The sequence below is a fragment of the Brachyistius frenatus genome, unplaced genomic scaffold (assembly GCF_029030835.1).
Source record: "Brachyistius frenatus isolate BFR_SWC_R1_liver_20210118 unplaced genomic scaffold, ASM2903083v1 Contig_6, whole genome shotgun sequence".
In the NCBI taxonomy this organism is placed as follows: Eukaryota; Metazoa; Chordata; class Actinopteri; family Embiotocidae; genus Brachyistius; species Brachyistius frenatus.
The window spans coordinates 6,056,131-6,075,654 of record NW_027210605.1 but is presented as its reverse complement, the minus strand read 5'-3'; the positions used below and the strand labels follow the sequence as shown (position 1 = coordinate 6,075,654).

General features: G+C 38.4%; 2 protein-coding genes across 6 annotated transcripts; one reads left to right on the top strand and one right to left on the bottom strand.

Annotated features, from left to right (window-relative positions):
- The first annotated feature begins 10,682 nt into the window (after positions 1-10,682).
- Positions 10,683-12,785, top strand: tac3a (tachykinin precursor 3a). 2 transcript variants are annotated; one of them, XM_069688519.1, is made up of 7 exons: positions 10,683-10,959; positions 11,333-11,448; positions 11,537-11,633; positions 11,772-11,801; positions 11,906-11,959; positions 12,095-12,161; positions 12,407-12,785. In XM_069688519.1, the coding sequence occupies exons 2-7, from the start codon at positions 11,347-11,349 to the stop codon at positions 12,423-12,425; spliced, it is 369 nt and encodes a 122-aa protein (XP_069544620.1). In that variant the 5' UTR covers positions 10,683-10,959; positions 11,333-11,346; the 3' UTR covers positions 12,426-12,785. The 2 variants fall into 2 exon arrangements, with proteins under 2 accessions (XP_069544620.1, XP_069544613.1); XM_069688512.1 differs by having other exon boundaries at positions 10,696-10,959; positions 11,534-11,633.
- Positions 12,786-13,147: 362 nt separating this feature from the next.
- Positions 13,148-18,393, bottom strand: c1galt1la (core 1 synthase, glycoprotein-N-acetylgalactosamine 3-beta-galactosyltransferase 1, like a). 4 transcript variants are annotated; one of them, XM_069688484.1, is made up of 4 exons: positions 18,277-18,393; positions 17,101-17,378; positions 15,682-16,346; positions 13,148-14,001 (listed from the first exon to the last, which is right to left on the bottom strand). In XM_069688484.1, exons 2-4 carry the CDS (start codon positions 17,309-17,311, stop codon positions 13,651-13,653), a joined length of 1,227 nt encoding a protein of 408 aa, XP_069544585.1. In that variant the 5' UTR covers positions 17,312-17,378; positions 18,277-18,393; the 3' UTR covers positions 13,148-13,650. The 4 variants fall into 4 exon arrangements, with proteins under 4 accessions (XP_069544585.1, XP_069544590.1, XP_069544599.1 ...); XM_069688489.1 differs by having other exon boundaries at positions 17,101-17,330; XM_069688498.1 differs by lacking the exon at positions 18,277-18,393 and adding an exon at positions 17,701-18,251 and having other exon boundaries at positions 17,101-17,330.
- Positions 18,394-19,524: the final 1,131 nt, after the last annotated feature.

Here is a 19,524-nt window from a genome sequence, read left to right as displayed (position 1 = left end):
AATATCTTGTTCTCTACAGGGAAATTAAGTAATTTCTCAACAATTCACACAATAACCAAACAGCTACTCAGGGTCACACAAAACAACACTCCCTTCGGTAGTCTCTGGATTCAAAGGGACCATGTCATATAAAATTCATTTAGATATGGAGGTAAACCTTGAGCCTACTATGCTCGTCATTAAGAGCATTAAGAATGCGTCGCTCCCACGAAGTATCTCGGCAGTTTGAAGGCGGAGCTGACAGCAGCTCGACGACTGTTATGGTGGCATAGCAGCATCTCGTGACAAAAGCCACAATTGTGAGAGAATGGTCTGTAGTCCTTTGTGCAGGAGTAGGCGGTCATGTGAAATTGCCCATCTGCTCTGACGCAGCACAGGCCATGAATGGAGTGAATCTAATTAACCGTTTTCAAGCAGTGAATTCCTTCAATAAAACCTCTAGAGGTTAAAAATTACATGGTATACAGATTTTTATGCTTGAGTGAGAATGTGGCTTCAGAAAAATAAAACTGGCACTGTATAATCACCAGATTTGCCATGAAATCAAGCTCTGTGTCCAGACGTACTATAGGTGATAGAAGAAAATAATGCAAACACTTCACTGAAGAGTAACCTGAATGCCCTTCATTGAGACTGTTGCGGTGGTTCATCATATCTGAACAAAAGACAGACCCAGAAAATCAAATCAACATGAGTTCCAAACAGGTCAAATCATTTGTGCCTAAAGTGCATTATGTTCCTGTACTAAACTACTGCAGCACCATACAAAACACAACAATACGAGAACATACAGAATGCCAAACAATCAAAGCTGAGGCGCAGTCACAAGTCAAAACTATGGCGAGTGTTATTGGAATGAAACATTTTCATGAGGTCAAAACTGACAGCACACTCAGCAGAGACATCAGGAACACTGTCAATCATTTTAAGCTGGTTTAAATAAAGATCTGAGTTCTGATGCTGCTTTAAAAATGGAAATCATCTGAAATCCTTTTGAATAACAAGTTTAAAGTGGTGCCCTGTGTTTTGGAAATGTTACCAGGGAAAACAAGTTCAATAAACTGTAAAAAAAAAAAATGTTTTAAAATGAATAAACACGTGAACCTTTTGGAATTATCTCCACTTTGGCAATACATAGTTGATTCTTTGAACATGGTCAGACTTTAATCTAAATTACAATTATTAACAAACTAAATCTATTTGAACTACCAAGACACATCATTATATTGTCCTCGTTTCATACCAAATACATCATTCAACCATTCACACTAGAGGAAGGGAAAGTAGGCCTACGTAAACATCAACAAAAGCTAACTGGAGTCAGGTGTTTGAAAACTTGGAGTCCAAAAAAATGAAACGAGATTAGACATGTGGGTTAGATCTACAAACATTTTGAAAAAAGCATGTGTTGATGTGAACCAAGATGTCAGAGAACTTACCATCAATAATTGGCTGTACACCTAATGGTTAGCTCCAGGATAAGATGACTCCAAAAGCTTAATGCAGAAGATTCAGCAAGGTAAAAAAATAAAATAAAATAAAAAAGATCCCAGGAGTAACAATCATTAGTGCTAATTAATATCTCTGTTCATGACTCTACCACATACAAATCTCTGAACATGCAGGAAGTCCATTGCAGGATACCAAAGATGACGCTTCTACTATCCAATATAATATCACTGCCTTACTTTTGCCAAAAATCAACTTGGGTTGTTTGGGAAGAACATCTTTTTCTTTCTCCTTAGATTTTGTTGGTGTTTGGCAACCAGCTTGTAGGAGTATTACCGCCACCTACTGGACTGGAGTGTAGGACAGTAGATGTACAGAAAAAGAAAAGAAAATTAGATCTTATTTGCTATACCCTAGTTAGTTTTCCAAACCAGATGAGTACATTCAATTACTTTTGAATTGTTACCCCTTTATGTGTAATTTAATTGCAATTAATGTGTTGTTAACCTGTGATACCTTTTATATTTTATAGCTGAGATTGGCTACTGTGTCATAACGCATGCCAAGTGCCTGATTCACATCCAATTCTATAAACTAAAGTCAGCCTAACAAGGATAGACCACATGAGTGGCAGCAGGTTTGAAACAAATACAAAGTAAGCAGATTATATATATTTTTTTTTAAACTGAGGCTGCACACGAAGCTCAGGAGAAACTACTTTCAAAAGTTAAATATTCATTTTTATTTTCAAACGTAATTAATTCAAGTCTACAATTAACAAAAACAGAACTGTGATAAATAACCCTCTGGTATTCAAGCTCCAACCCAGCAGATCTACTACTGTCCGTACTGTACAGCTCCATGCTGTTGTGATTACCCAGAAGGCACAGTGAGTCACAGATGTCCTCCCAAGAATTTTCTATTTAAATCTCGCATAATACATGAGCACAAACCCTTAAGCAGTTCTGGAAATGATTTTGATGAGAACGATGATGGTGCGAGTAAGCGATGAAAGAAATAGTGACACTGAGGCTTGATGGTCAGACAGTGGATGTAATGTGAAAGATAAGGTGCCACCTCTAATTAGAAGATGAGTTACTGACGGAAGGAAACAATGATGTTGTCATTCAGCAGTATCCTGTTGCGACAGCCACTCACTAATTATCTCTCTGTCATCTGACACATGCGACTTCCTTTCCTTAGGTCCAAAACAATATCTCACTTTTACATCGACACTGTTGTAATTAAATATCATCCTAAAAATTACAAATGAGTCTTAATGAACTCTCAGTGATACTGTGTTTATCTTTTAGATGAAAGACAGGAGTGTTAACAAGAAGTGCCAAAACATGTAAGAGGTGTGAGACAAGAGAGACAATAATATTTTGTTTATATAATTCAGCAATTGCAGTAACATGCAACACTTAGCCTCAAAGGGTGTTACAGCAGGTTTCCTTATTGTACACATAGTTTCATATTTGCTACTCCCAACGGAGACAAACTGTACCTCATCAGTATTGTACTTTTCTAGTACCTATTAAATGTGTTTTAATCAGTCTGTGGTTTTAATAGATTCATAGATGTCATAAAGAAAAGATTTACCACTCGTTTTCATTCTGCTCTACAAACACACCCACACAGGTGTTTGAAGTTATTCTGGCTGACTGGACCTTGGCTCCGGCTGAAGTTGGCTCAAGCTTTTCACAGCAATTCACTCTTTTCAATAAAGTAAAATGACACTTAATGGAAGCAAGTTATCATTATTAATGATGTTAAGTGTTAAGTGTCCCAGTCATGCACAATACCACACAATGCTTCTTAAATAATGGTATAAATTGTACTTGCTTTTCTTACAATGACATGTCAAGGGACTGACATGAAAAAGTAGCTGTGCCCATTTACAAATTACATATTCAGAGGGAGGTTTTAGGACAGTACTGTGAATAATAAATAGATGTGATTTTGCTGTTGAGATACACTGTTGTTCTGCAAAACTGTACAATATCATTGGAAAACTATGACACTTTAGAAGAGGTCTAATCAGGCAAAACAAACAAACAAACAAACAAAGCTGTGCACACCCATGACGTCAAGCCCGTGGTCACAGCAGGATGTTTGACTCGTGATGACATGGCGAGCACAGGTATAACTCTTAGTGTTTGTAGCAGAGGAGGAAGACATACTGAGATAATTAATTAAATAAAAGTAGCAATTTATCAATGTCAAAATACAGGTGAAAGTAAAGCATAAAAACCAAATAATCATCAATTAATCAATTTACTTATTTAATTATATACCTCATTAATATATCTATGATTCATCTAGTTGTGAAAGGAAAACTGGGGAATAAAAACCAAAATAATTTAAACTTGTCAACTATTTGATAAATAATAAAAACATAGCATTCTACAAAAAGAGTATCATATGTATTAATTATAATTAATCTGTAGTAAACATCAAATTATAACAAAAGTCCAAATTATTATCTACAGTCACAGCACATCAACAGGTCACAGTTTGTCAGCTTGTCAGAAGGTTTTTCATTAAGTATGAAGTATTTGAGTGATAACTTTTAATAATCAGCAAACAGATTCTGTAAAGTCTTTTATTTAAGTAAGATTTTAGAAAGAGGTTTTGAATTTGCTTTTTGGTTTTTACCCTGAAGAAAAACAGACTTCCTCAACAGCTGCTGACTGGTTTATTACTGTTTTATCATTGTGGCTGTAATAGAGGGTTGTGTTATTCAGTTTTTCATGTGCAATGATGATGGCTCCCTAATAATGTTTGAACATATTCCTAAAAGATTAATCAGCTTCACAGTGTTGCTCTGTCCAGCTGCCTCGGACCCTGTATTTGTAGATACTGTATTATCATTAGACTATCATAGTATTGCAATCAGGAGATGGTACTGACAGATAAAAATTGCATTACACAAATTAAAATGCATGTGATGATCAGATAATGATGCATAATGAGTTTGTGATGTGCTCCTCATGCTCTCAATAGACTTTAAGTCTCCCCCTCCCGGTATCTTATCAGTTGTTATCATACTCGACCGTCTCTGACATCCTCTCATTCAGACAGTGAGCTTCTCCAGTAAGTGAGGTGGAATAAAGGTGTAGTCCATCTGCCGTGTCAATGACAACCCTCTCTTAAGACAATCCTAAAACACAATCAATAATTCTACATGGATTGCGCAATTTGCCTTCATGTCTAGCCTGACAGACATGGTGCCAGCTGTGTTTACCAGGACATCATGTGTTTCGAACGTAATCACTTTACCAACCCATGCCTGCCTGTTATGGATGGCACTTGTCATTTACAGAGGAGAGCCCAGGGCCATCAGTCATCTGTGTGTGAGTGTGTGTCTGTGAGTGAGCGTGTGTGTGTGTTGAGGAGGTGGGGTTGGTAGGGTTTTCATCTGTCTGTCTGTGACTCTGTACAACAGCACAGTGAAATCTCCTTAAATATAATTTGAGAACAGAAAAATTAATATGCTATATCCTACAGGGAGTACTCACAGTTGCACACACAAACACACGTGACCAGTAACATACAGAAAACAGAGATCAGTTATGACTGGCTGCATTATAGTCCTACTGCAAAATCTTAATTTCATAATGCAACTTTCATGTCATACATGATCATGGCACTTAAAAATAATTTGTAAACTTTGATAAACATAAAATATCTGTCTGAAAAAATGTAGGCTACACACAGACACGCACGCACACGCACACATACAAAAACACACACACACACACACACACATAATAGCGACTGGGATCTGGCTCTGAGCAAAGCCAGATTTAAGCAAATAGTTTTGATGATTATACAGTTACCATCAACAATGTTATTTACTTGCAAAGCAGGAGATGAGATGATGTGACCATACACAAAGTATACACAAAAATGATACAGCAGCAGCTATACACTGCCTGTCGTGAAAACCATCCACCACTGACATATTTAGTACTCAGGTGACTGTTTTTGCACTTGGGATTCACACTGATGAAACTGCTCATGTCAACCGAGCATCCAGACACCCTGCGGGGGTCACTAAGGTTTAAATATCCTTTTATGTGCTCTGTACGCACTGAATTGTGTATGAAATTTGCTATAAAACAAACTTGTCTTGACTTGTTAGTGATATTTTCATCTGCTCCTTTTCGCTATTGGGTGCTGTTAGCATTAGCTTCCTCCTCTCCTCTTCCTTCCTTTGTCTAATATTTTATTCATTATTATTTTATAAAATCAATATTTACTACTACTTTGAATCCACAAAATCTGACACTATGCTAACATTCCCCCAGCCAGGAGACCTCTGTATTTCACTGATGAACTGAGTTGGTATTAGCTGCTGTAGCTGTGCTTTCAAGAGAAACACTAATACCTGGACGTGTCAGAATTGATCAATAGCTGACCCTTCACACCATGAAAGCAATAACAGCTATTTCTTGAAGGTAATGGGACCAACAAATTAGGTGAGTGCACTATGAATAATGTGTTTCACTGACTCGGTCTCCAGTGAAAAGAGACAAAGTGGAGAAAAGAAATGCCAGAGGTCATTTTTTTTATTGCCTCTGAAATTAACTTTATGCAGACCTTCAGTCCAGTCGTATTGTATTGGCAAACTGTGATATATGTATTTGGTTTTGAAATTCAGCAAACATGAGTACATCATGGGCATCAGTCAGTGGAGGATCACAAACTCAAACATTTTATAGTTTTTTATATATCTATGCTGAACCTATTGACCACTTCAGCAAGTTAAGAACAAAGGAGGCAATCCCTGCAGGAAATGTCTGAGGCAATTGCTATAGAAAAGAGCAGAGATCAATGTGGCCTATATTATTTCCAGCACTGTCCTGGGAAATATTCCACATTGTCTCATGGGTAGCTATCTATCACATTGCATCTGAATAAAACATGGGTAGTTTGTTTGGTGTTTATGTGTGTATTCAGACTTTCTCTGTAAATATTCAAGCTGTCATTACTGCATCTATGGAGTGTGTTCACGTGGACATGCACACATGCAGAAACAGACTTATACAACAAAAAGAGACAAATCACAAAATTCAGAATATCAAATGCTCAAATTAAATCAGCGGGTGAGTAATGCACCCGTGGACAGTTTCCCATTTATCTCAGTCACTGTGTTGCACATTTTGATCTCGAGATGCCATAATTTCACTTGACACAATTTTATGAGCAGGAAGGACAAAATGAATTAAACAGCAGAGGGAGGTCATAACCGAGCCCAGCCAGTCAGTTTAATACTCAGGTGTGATGGAAGCTCAGCTGCATCACTGTGGGCTCTCTTTCACATCATATTAATGAGCTATGAACTATATTTTACATCAATATCATGCATCCATTAAATCCAAAACCAGACACATGGATCCAGCCCAAAATATTAATTTAGAGCCTGTTCTTTGAGTTCCTGAGAAGAACAAATGGTTCACTGCAAATTCTCAGGCACAGTATTAAAACTGTGTCTGCATAGTGGTCAGATATGCAGAGATTGGCAGAGATGTAGCCAAGTTTCAAGCAACATCTGAAGCAGACAAAAAACAAAACAGACTGGATAAATAGAGGTGGAAATTAGAAATCACTTTTGATTCAAAGCACAGTGGGTTAAATACTAAATTCAAATATTCAAAACAAATGCAAAAACAAAGCTGTGACTGGTGACGATAGTAGCCAAAAGGTTTGGAAAGCGGGCAGCAGATTAGGGGCCAAATTGAGGAAATCTAACATTAACCAATCAGCACATCTCTCCCTTACAGATAAATGGATGTATTCAACAACACGCTGCAAATGAAAAATCTTTGTATCTTGGATATGACTGTGTTTGATAATAGTTTGTCAATAAAAAGCAAAAGCTTCTGGCAACAAACAAAAATTCTACAACAAACTTGCTCCAAGTTTGTCTCATTTATAATATGGCCCCTCTTCAAGATAGAAAACACATTTCTACAACTCAAGCATCTGATTGCACCCATTTCATCAACTACAGTGCAAATAAAAGGATGTAGGCAGGATGAGAGACTGATTGTGTTTGTGATGAACAGGATGCTAATATGTCTTCTGGAGTATTCTCACCGCATGATGGGTGGAAAATAGGCAATGCTGTTTTGAGACAGACAAAAAGAAGTTTGCCAATCTCAAAAAGAGAGAGATTCAAGAGCCGAAACAGCATCAGAGGTTCTTATTTTCTCCCATAGGCCTCCATGCCGGCCATTGTCGCCAAGAGAAGATTAAGGGGACAAAAACCTTTTGACAAGTAGAGAGCACAAAACACTTTTGGAAAACAGTGAAAGAAGAGAATGTACTTTGGTTTAGAGACACCACAGCTTTCACATATCTGTGTGGTCTTATGCAAATACACTTCCAAAGCACATCAGCATCCATTCCAGTTTTAAAGCAGCAGCAGCTTTCAAATTAACATTTAGATAAAAGTGACACTTCAGGACCTAACGAGTCAGAGATCGAAGGGGTGGGTGCAATGAAAAAAAACCGCATTCATCAAAGTCATTTTGCATGCCCCAAGCAGAAGTATAACATGGACTCCAAGTTAAATTCCCCCATTAGATTAGAGCCCATTAATTCAATTATTGACAGGTGTGTCTTATGATCTACCGTGGAGCGGCCTGGAATCATCTCGATCTGCTTATTTTAGTCTTCACGTCGCCACAAGCAACAGTGATCAGCAGGGATGGCCACTGAGTGTGTCATGGACTGTTTTCTTGTGATGGTGTTCACACATGCAGAGTACCCTTTAGACCTATCAGCCAAAGATTTTAAAGTGTGCGTCCAACCCTAGCCTGTATACAACTATAGCTAAATCAACACCCTGCAATTTCTCTCACAATTTCACAGTCCCATGTTCTCTTCTCATCCTCACACATTCTGCCTTTCTGTCTCCCTGTGGTCGCTCATTCTTTCATAACATGTCTTCCATATAAGGGCTTTAGCGTCACTGTCTCCTCTCAACTCTAGGGTGGACTTTACTTTGTCTTTTCCCTCTCAGGCCATGAAACCCTGCACAAATGGATGATTGGCAGCTCCATTAGAGAGACAGGAGAGGAATAACAGCGTGACTGTGCTCCAGGCTCTATATGCTGCTCTTCTGAACCGCATACACATCTACACAGAGAGATGAATCTGCATTCTCGCATCCTCACATGGACCGACAAACAAACTGGACTGCTAAACAGTTTTAGACATGGAAATTTCAACTAAAGAAACACACAGCATGATGTGTCCCCAAACACACACAGAAAACATATATTCTGCTGTCCTGGTGTCTGCTCTTCATATACATGCAGAATAATCTCAAATAATCGAAACCAGATGTTCGTTTACTTTATAGAACACCTAACTATCGTGCAGAAATATTTCAATGTTTTCAAGTGGCAAACTGACTGATTGTCACTTTAAAAAGCAATAGACACAAATTTGCCATGCAGAAAAACACACTCTTTCATATTAAATGATCTCAGTATGGGGCTGAACTATGGCTTTTTTTCTTTTCCCTGCTATTTCACCTATAGTCACTGCAGGCTGCCTGCTGTTACTGAGCCAACTGTGAACGTCCAGCTGACCTGTCAAGGCAAGAGATTGTCCAAACACCTCAGCAGCTGTCCGTTTCTCTGAGTGGAGCTCATACGTAATGAGAGTGCAGCAGATTTGATTGTGACTCAGGTGCCAGGAATGGATGACATCCAAGTGCCATACAGCAGAGGGAGCATATCATATTATGCAGCAGTCTGCAGGGCATGTGACTACCTGTGATGTATAGCAAGACGTTCATCTAGCCCTACAGCACAGCCATTGGCCTTTCGGTTTGATGAGAAGCCTCCCTTGCCATGGCATGTTGTTAATAAACAGCCCCTGGCCCTCTTTCCTTGTGCTCTGTGTTTCTCTAAACTCAGGGCCGCTTTGATTACCAGGGAAGGTCAGAAAAAAACACTCATCAATAATGTAAAAATGCAATTAATGACTTCCCCACTTCTGTCAGATCTCCCGTACTGAACCCCTACACCGCTGCAATCCTCTCATCTCTGCGGCCCCCACTATCACACAGGAACAGGACAAATATGGTAATGGGAAGTCATTGCTAAAACATATCTGATAACCTTATTTGAAATGCACAATTCAGATTCTGGCCTGTTGCTTTGTTGTTGGTGTCACACCCTCCTCTGTCGGCCTTAAATCTCCAGAGGCCACAGCAAGTAATATCTGCAGCAGTTCCCCCTGCCTGGTTTACAGCTATGATCTCAAACTTTGCTTTACTGAAATATTTATGCTTGTTAGCATTCTGAATGTGTGTGCAGACACCAACACAGGTGTAATTGCTTGTGTAATTGCAAAAACATTATTGGTTTGGTATGAAAACTGAATTTGAGTAGTTTGTTTGTAAGGACATAGCTTTTTATATATATATATATATATATATATATATATATATATATATATATATATATATATATATATATATATATATATATATATCTTTTCAGGATTTACATGAATACAAAATGTTATTCCCCAGTTTGTGTTGATTTTATGGGATAATCATACCTTTACTGCAATGCTGGAGCAACAAAATCATGTAGTGCTGCGTAGATGTAGATGTTAAAAAAAAAAAGTGACACATTGGGTGCTTATACAAGTTACAAGATATGGCATGTATTCTCATCACCTGTCAGAGCCATTTAACAGATAATTTAGCTGCTGTGAAAACAATTTCAAGTGACTCTGAATCACGTGTTACAATTGTGTCAATCCTGGTATGAAGATGTGTCTGTCCAAACAACAACTCAGCTCATCTGTTTGCTGTGGCTGTACTGATAGTGGCTACATTCACTGCTTGACTTGTGTTCTTGGTGCAATTGAACTTGAACTGAAGTGAAATCTTGAATTAAAACACACCACATAAGTCATGTTTTTTAAGTTTGACAAAATATGCAGAGACAAATGCTAAAACAATTACCTTCACAGTATGTCAACTCAGTGGATAAGAAAGTCATCTAGATATCATGTAAGCAGGAATGATATGGATTAATTAGACTGAAAGTTCAGGTTGTTATTTTAGTTTTTTTTTTAACCAAAACCATCTGTAATTAGAGCCTCATCTTTAATACATTCTCTAATATGACCAGAGGTGGGCTTGAAAAAATGTCTTCGTCACAGCCTAGACATTTTTTTATGGCCTGTGTGCGTGTTTGGGGGTTTGGGTGGGGGGAGCGCTCAGCAGCATCACAACCCTCAATGACTAGGGTATTTAGCCGTCAGTACAGCGTGATATAAGACCTGAAACCCCACCTACGTTCCAGTTGCTGATTGGCTTTACGCAGGTATCCAGCTATTATTTATTACCCCAAAGCGTGGACGCCTCATTTATCCTGACTGGATCTTACTGCAGAATCTATCTGTTTCCACTCCACTCTGCACTTTAGCGCTCAGCTGACTCGTTTACCTAAGTATCTTCTCGACAGAAAACAGGTAAAGATGAAAATGCACGTAAAAATGTTTTTTAAAATGTTAACTTTTACTTTCAATTTGTTAACAGTTGTTTTCTTTTATAAGGAAGTTAATTTGAGGTTTGTGATGTCTCTTTGGAAAGGGAAGACCAGAGCACTACGTGAAGAGACTGTTTTCATGTTTTTCTTTTATTTGCTGAACATATACGAGATAATCGAAATATAATTTTTTTGATTATTATATTTTGTAAACCTTAAGCCGCTCGCTTTTACGCACCAATTACGCACTGGGTTTTGCGCAACAGGTAAAATTAGTTCGTTGACAAAATCAGTGTATTTTACCATAACGAAGCTGCCTAATAAAAGAGAATAACTGTAAATATTTTCTCACACAGGTGGTGCTGAGAAAATGAGAAGAGGTTTGCTCCTGGTGACTCTGTTCCTCATCATGAAACTTCAGTACAGTCACTCTAGATGCGAGGAGCCCGGATCGCGCAGATCAACCTCAGACGTACGCTTCCTGACGCGTAACAACCTAGGAGATTTTTAAAGCATCTTTTAAAAGAAACTGATTTTTTTTTTCCTTATTATTGCAGCAGACCTCAGGTTTGGATATCCTCAAGCGGAACATTCTGAAGAGGTATAGCGACTTGGATTATGACAGCTTTGTGGGTCTGATGGGCAGAAGAAATGCCGGTGAGTGTTTCAGATTCCGTCTATTTTTCAGATTTGGTAATGTGGCTTTGAACATCTGATATGAATTTTGTTTTAGTTTTCAAATTCCCCCTTGCGATTTATTTTTCATTAACATTTTTTTTTTTGTATTATTATTAGAGGTAAACCCTGTACCATCACCACAAAAAAGTAAGACCTTTGTCATTTACAAAGGATATAATAATGTGACTGTTATTTCCAAGTTTTTGAAATTGTCATAAAATATTAAACTGAATTTTTGTTCTTATTATTAGGGGAAATGCATGACATTTTTGTTGGTCTTATGGGGAGGAGAAACTCGGAGTCTGGTGAGTGTGGCAATTTACAAGTCAAATATCGAAGCCCTTTTGTGGGCATACAGGATTGTTCCTGTCTGTGGTATTCTACTTATAGACAAAAGGTATGATCTGCACGGGTCTACCTTGTAATGTTTGCTCTCACAGATAATGGTCCCTGGAGGAAAGAATATCCTGAAAGGAGAGGTATTTTTCTCAACAAGTGCAGGCTGAGGTGAGTGCCTCTTCTTTTTGACTCAGGTGGAACATCAAGTAGCTGATGAGAACAATAAAGTTAACACTTCATCCCATTAAGGATAAACCCATACTACACAAAACAGCTTCTGAAGATTTCTGTTGTTCAAGGTTTAACATCTTTAACATCTATTTCTTATAGCCTCTGTATTCAATGACTGATTTTACACATGTAAAATGCCTGGTTAGGAATCATACTTACATGTATGGTATGTTTTGTTGCAGGTTACTTCAGAGGCTGTAGACAATCATACTGAAACAACTTTCATTTGGCTATGATGACAGAGGATCACAACCAACCCACTCGGTGTCTGATTGAAACGACTGAACAGATGTGGTCCACATTGTACACCTGCCGGCTGTCTTATGAAAGTGACCATAAACCAAGCAGATTGTATGTTTTATCTGAAGACAAAGCATAATTATAAGTGATAAATTATATTTCTTTATCATGTTATTCTTTTTCTTCAAAGTTTAAAATAAACATAATTTTTATACATAATTCATTCATTTCAATGTCAGTGCATATTCCTGTAGATTCTTCAAGTTCGGTTCTGGTGGAGACAGTAATGTTCAATCACTGTTGAGTTACATAAAGCGGCTTGATAAGGGATTAATTGGTGTTTTGTATAATACTGTGTCCATCAGCTACAGTGTTCTCAGACAGAAGCACAGGTGGTTAAAGTACACATTTCTACATCACAGCATCTCATACCTTTTCTACAGCAAAGTTTTTGCTTTTTTTCCTTTAAAAAAATCATCTCATCACTTCTGGCTGTGGATTTGAAGTGTGCATTAATTATTGAGCAGCAAATGAATCAAAAGGAAATTAAAAGGCACCCCTCAAAAACCATAGACACAGTCGTATAAATATCACAGTCATGTTTGCATGTTGCTTCAAAAAAAGAAGAGATGCAATAATAATACAATTTAAAATCAGTAAAGCACAGTGGCAACAAAGAAAAATGTTTTACTGCTCTTCATTTAATAATAAAAATGAAGACAATCACTGATCATAAATGAAGGAAATATCTTCTACCGTCTCACGGTATCAAATCAGGTTCTGATGATAACTCCAAGTACACTGTGGCTTTGCCCAAAAATTTGTCAGGAATTTAAGTGCTGGTGATGTCAAATATAATTAAGTGTTTATGTTGGTTAAAAAATAGCCAAGCCATGCATAGCTGCTATTAAGTCATATTCAGATTTTAACCACTCACTGTGGGTACTTTCAGTGTCATACCGGGAGGAATATATACTGAGCACAGATGAAGGGAGCATTATTAGAAGACTAGTTAGCCGATACATTGTGCAGGTTAATACACTTCTCTAAAAACACTCGTGTTCTCTACCACAGCTCCTATCGCCAAATACAGAGTGAGAGGAGTCACATGTGCTTCTGTAGATTCTAATGTAGATCAGACTCATTGAAGATTAAACACATTCAGGTGCAGCTGAAATACAGTAATTCAGCGGTGTCTGTCCTGTGTGACTGCAGTCCTGTTCTCAGGGAGGCGTGACTTTAGATTGTCTTTATCTCCCTTCTTGGACTCCGTCTCCTCTTTGGTTTGATTTCCACGAACAGAAAAGGCAGCCGTTGTGTGACTCCTTCCATCCGTCACCCTCTGAACTGCTTTAGGTTCCACTGTCACGGCTGTCTGTGGGTGCAGGGTGAGGTTCAGACCCTGGTGCAGGGAGGGCCGGTAGCGGGGCATGTAGCCGTATGCTCTCAGGTGGTAGGTGAAGTACTCCAATGTGTACATCAGCTCTGCTTGCACATAATGAAACGATACTGCCAGGTCTGAGCAGCACTGTGGACCCTGAAGAAGAACACACAGTTCACACATGTAAAACAAACACGGTATACAAAACAATAAGACACATATCATAACTGTATTTTAACATACTCAAAATAGGCTCGCATTTTAGTTAAAAAAAATTTAACATATAACCCTATTTGTCAAAATAAGTGGGAGCCTCCATCTTCCACCTCACTGAAATCTGATTGCACCAATGAGCAGTGCTTCCAACCACTGATCATCTGATCAAAAAAAGCTGTGAAGAGTGCACACTGTTTTATTCTCTGAAGTGAAAAGTCATCATGTCCCAAAACTTAAAACTATTAAATAACGATATATAACCACATGCCATTCAAGGGAACAGAGAGAAAGCCAAGTAGGATAGGATTTTGTAATATTGTGTAAATATGGCATCAATTTAATGAAGTAAAAACTGTCAATGATCCTAAACGGTTGAGATTACTCATTCCAATTTAATGTAAACTCTAATCTAAAAATGATCTGTTCTTTTGTGAGCTCTGCTACATGAAGCACCTCTCGTGTTTTCAGACTTGCCATTAGAATTTGTTTATAGGATAAGGTTGGCATTATTCCACAAATCCTTCCCATCTGTCATACTTAGTCCCAAGCCTCACCCTGCAGGACAGTTCACAAATGTTCTAAATCTGCTGAGCGCTACAGGAATTTTATCAAACGTTACTCGGGAGTAAATTTGTTTGGGATAATTTTAAGATACGGATTAATATATCTTTGTATACTAGTGAGTATATGTGGCACCAGGGCAGCATGTGTGAGATTTAATTAAGGTAAACAACAGTATTTGTATAGTATTTGTATGTTAATCGTTATAAGAGCTGCTATTCAGTGCAACAATGTGGCTCATTTATGTGTTTAAAATAGTTTTGGTCCAACAATTTAGGTCTGTGGTTCTGAGGAATAACTTATATCAAAATCAGGCTACAATGAAAATACAAGAGAAAATATGGACTTTTACTTGTCTTATTCAGTAAGTGTTTATAAACTATCACATACAGAGGACCCCAAAACTCATATTTCTGTCAATACACTGTTATTTTAATATTCAAATGAAATTTGTTTTCTTATTACCCTTTTTAAGAACAGGGACAAAGCTGCTCGTACTCTGGCAGGCAGTGAGTGTGTGACAGGATCAGTAATCTCATCTCATTTTAATTGCAAAATACAATAAATTAGATGCATCATCAGTGACAAATTGACCAATTTTCCTTTTGTTGATGGGACATTGTCTGTGCTGCAATCATCTACTTTAAAATGAACTATTTCTACTTTAATTCACTCATTCTATGCATGGGTCAGCTTGAATGTGCTAGATACTCACATATTGATTTATTTAGATATTATTCCTCTAATGAATCATTAAAAGCAACATCTATTTTGATTTATTCATCCAAAGCAAAACAAACACTATATTGTACACTACTCACTTTCAATTAGAAAAGAAGCCTCTGCTGCTCATTTCAAAATAAAAGAATTCTCCCACTTGAGGGGTAGAGGCACATTAATGATATTAAAATGATTTTGAACAAGAGGTTCAGTCTCTCAACAGCATTTCTTCTTCACCTGATGCTCCTTTCAAATGAGGCTAATCCACTCACAGGATGTCTGTCACAGCACTAAGCTACGTGACTAGCTCACAAATAAACCAGATGTGTAGGGACTTACCTCAACAATTGGGTAGTAGCAGTAGCTCCAGTACCAGAAGCTCTTGGAAAACTTGCTGGTTAGATGGTGCTCCGGCACAAACGGATGAAAAGTTTCTCGATGGAAAGTATCTCTGGAGTCCCCAGCCAGGACGCCCATCTTCTCCAAACACTGCCCCAGCGCTAGGTCTTCTACTGGGGTGGTGTGTGTGCAAACTTTGGTCCGAAAACCTTCCACAAATCTCTTGAGGGCCTCTTTACTGAGCACGTAGCCTGCCCCCCCACTCATGTAACCTTGTTTGGTGTAAGGCTTGAAGCGCTTGCCAAAATAAATGGGTTCTTCAGGGGTGTGGTTGGACAGAACCCAGCGCAGGTTGTCCACCACCACAAAGGTGTCATCATCTGCTTTTAAGAACCAGTCTGCTTTATCCGCGTGGTGTTCGTACACATAATGGAAGGCTCGGATGGTTTTCCAGTAGAGCTGGTCACGGCCCTCCTTAGTGCCTAGGCCCACAGTAGGAAAGTTAAGGTCCTCTTCCGAGCTCATGAATACCATTACGTTGCAGTGCCGAGTCCAGGTGGCCCTGACATGGCGGGCCCTGTTCTGCAGGTTATACGGCCCTGTCATCACCCAACAGAGAACACGCACCTTCTGGTACAACACATCGGCCACTCGGCTGTCTTCATCTAGAGGGGGAAAAAAGAACAACATTGAATGATGTTACTTGTTGTGCAGTGGAGCTACTGTATGTGTGGTTCTAACAGGAACATCGCACAATCCTGGCACATTTTTACACATCTAACTGTCCTATCAGTTTATTCCACATTCTTCCTGCACAATGCACCATGATCACAGAAACAATATTCAACAATTTTATCTCAATAAAAACAGATTCAATTTTTTTTTTTTTAATAAAGTGCAGTGGAAGTATTTTTTTTTTTTTTTTTTTGCCACAGATGCTGACTGAAAGCTAAAATTAGTCTGTCGAGTAAAAAAATATATATACATAAATTCAATATAGCATGATTCAGGGTGATTCTTATCAGAGATTTTAAGTTTCTGTCCCTCTTCTAACTTTTTCTTGGTCTTTCAGCCCATTTCCCTCTTTGACCGAGGCTACTTCCAATTCAATCTAAGCATCCACAACAAATATTACACACCCTATCTGCTCATCATATCAGTGCCTTTTAGTGGGCCATAATACTTAATCCTTTTTGTTACCACCACCATCAAGGACCTCAAAAGGCTCACTTTCTGGTGTAGCAACCAGTCCATCAATAAACTCAACATAAAGGTATCTGCACAAACATTCACTTAAATGTGGGATATCGGACTCAATACTGAGATTTGATCAAAATAGATATTTAGATACTATTTTTCATCCCATACATACTAGATGATATTATCTGTAGAGGGCTGATGTGAAAGAGTGTGAAGCACCTGCATGGTGAGGGTGGAGCAGGTTGACGAGAGCAGCGCCCTCCTTCCTCCAGCTGGTTGGTATCTCCCCTGCCGCTGTAGCTTTTTCCTGAGCCTCTGACAGCACAGGGTAGCTTCTCTCAAACCACACTTGGTGCAGGAAGAAGTATGTGCTGCAGGCCCCCAACAAGAAGCCCAGCGTGAAGGCCCATCTGGAGCCGAGGCCCTTCATGGTGATAATGTCTCCAGCACTGGATGTCCCAGTTACAGCGTTTGATGTACAGTCAAACCTAAAATATCTAAGTCCTACAACATTCACTTGTATCAAAAAGGTGTATGATTTTGAGCTGATTGTATGTAGTTGCTGATACAGTTTCAGACCCAGACATATTTTAAACATTGCTTTAATTGCTATTAAACAAACATTTCCTTGTCATCTTTGCATGGAAATTTTCCCTTAAAAATAAACTTAACATTTTGTTGTTGCAATAAATTGTAACATCTACAACCACTGAAAACTGTTTCACTATGTTGGAAACCAAAGTATTTAAGACAGAGTTGATATACTGACACTGAAATTGTTTTGTTCTTGATCCAAATAATTTTAACATAAGAATATACCTGCAGTCGATCTGAAAATGGGGACCAGGATGATGTGCCTGTCACAGTGATTTGTCTCACGCGGTGGACGTCTAGGATTTGTATTCCTCCTTTTGCTTAAAGATGGTTTAAATAAACAGACTTGAACAAATTTGTAATCTGCTTTCAGTTTTCCATTTTGATGTAAGGACTTTAGAGAAGTCTTTGTGACACAGATTTTACATTTGTCACGGTGTGAGTGCCAGAATATTTTCGCTGGCGTCTGTGAGGTTAAAGACCCCAAATCCGAGACACATGTTAACGATTAACATGACGCGGTATATTTTGCGCAAAACATTTACTCTCCTGTTTTCTGCTCCCCTTCATTGTCCTGGCAATAAATAACACTGAGCGACAATCCAGTTACCCTAATCGAGGATTTCCGAAGGTATACACTAAAAACACATGTCAGAGAGTGCTGTTGCAGCGAAATGAGGCCACAAAGAACACAGATCTGTTTCAGTACTGACATCTAAACATTATAAATAACCGCAGCTGCTTGTATATGCCCACTCAGGACAAATATTTGAGATCTGCACCCGCTTGTGTATTATTTACCTTTGCTGGGGGATCAGTCATTTGTGTGCACGATGTGCTTGGCACCCCTTAAGCAGTTAAGTATTTCCTGAAAGCGGCACGAGCCCGCTACACCTGTCGGACATATGGTCACATGCTGGTCACATTCTTCCGATGCACTGCTTTTGATTTGAAGTCCTCTCTATTTTGCGTCGCCAGATACAATGATTACTAAGAGAAAAGCCGCCGGGCAGATTTACATTCTTTAACATAACGGGCTAAGCTCGGAAAATGCCGTTCTCTTATTGGTTGCAGGGCTGATGACGTGTGAGGAAGCTGCCTTTCAAGTCTTGAAAATGTAGTAACGACATTTCACTGATAGTTTTAGTTGTACAAGATTTATTCAGGCTGTTATAAGTGAAAATGCGTTATTATGATATGCAAAGCAAGAAAGCAAAGTAAAGAAAGGTAAAATTGTTGCTCTGTTAATCTTTAGCCCACTAGGTGTCACCCTTGCCTCTAAATTAAACATTTTCAAGCCACATATTCACTGCTACAATTACATTCACTTTACATTAAAGCATAAGAGGGCGCCTATAAGGACATGTTGTAGGCTGCAAACTTGACTTGAAACATCCCTGTCTGAACAGCACAAGCATTAAACAAAATGCATCAGCACAGAGTCATCTTAGTCAATAATAAAAGACTTAAGTGAACTGTAAAACTAAAAAGCAACACAACATAACATAGGGACGGAAACAAAATGGTTCAAGTCATTTCTGACCACAAAATGAACGAAAAAGTGACAAAAACAAGCTACTGTAAGATTTAAATTGTGGGGTGTACTGTGGATCCATTTCATGAAATTTGCCTTCAACAGGAACTTCTAAGGTCAGAAAGTAATATGCAGCCAAATGTAAATCACACAAGCAAAATAAATAAACACATAGGAAAGAAAATAACGTAGCATAGCCTATTACTTTCCCAAAAGGGTCAAATGAAAAAAAATATAGCAACAAGGCAGCAGTAGGGCAAACAATAGAAAGAGAAATGAAACAGTATAAATATTACTCCAAATATAATCACTTACAAAAAAAAAAAAGGTTTAAGATCAATATGCAAGTCTTAACAGAGCAAAACTGACGCAAACATGCCCTTTTTTCTGGAGGTATTAAACTGGTCTATAGTTTAAAGTTTCTGGAGTCTCTAAAATACTCAAACACACCAATGCTGATGGTCCATGTGAGTCTTTCCCACCGTGCATACCTCTACCCGAGTGGTGGCGGCATT

Bases quoted from the DNA above. Each gene is read 5' to 3' on its own strand.
- tac3a (XM_069688512.1), top strand. From the start codon at position 11,347: ATGAGAAGAGGTTTGCTCCTGGTGACTCTGTTCCTCATCATGAAACTT. The intron at 11,634-11,771 runs GTGAGTGTTTCA...TATTATTATTAG, and splicing joins GATGGGCAGAAGAAATGCCG to AGGTAAACCCTGTACCATCA. The intron at 11,802-11,905 runs GTAAGACCTTTG...TCTTATTATTAG, and splicing joins TGTACCATCACCACAAAAAA to GGGAAATGCATGACATTTTT.
- c1galt1la (XM_069688483.1), bottom strand. From the start codon at position 17,479: ATGTTTAAAATATGTCTGGGTCTGAAACTGTATCAGCAACTACATACA. The intron at 16,347-17,100 runs GTGCTTCACACT...TTCCCCCTCTAG, and splicing joins GCTCCACCCTCACCATGCAG to ATGAAGACAGCCGAGTGGCC. The intron at 14,002-15,681 runs GTAAGTCCCTAC...GTTCTTCTTCAG, and splicing joins GCTACTACCCAATTGTTGAG to GGTCCACAGTGCTGCTCAGA.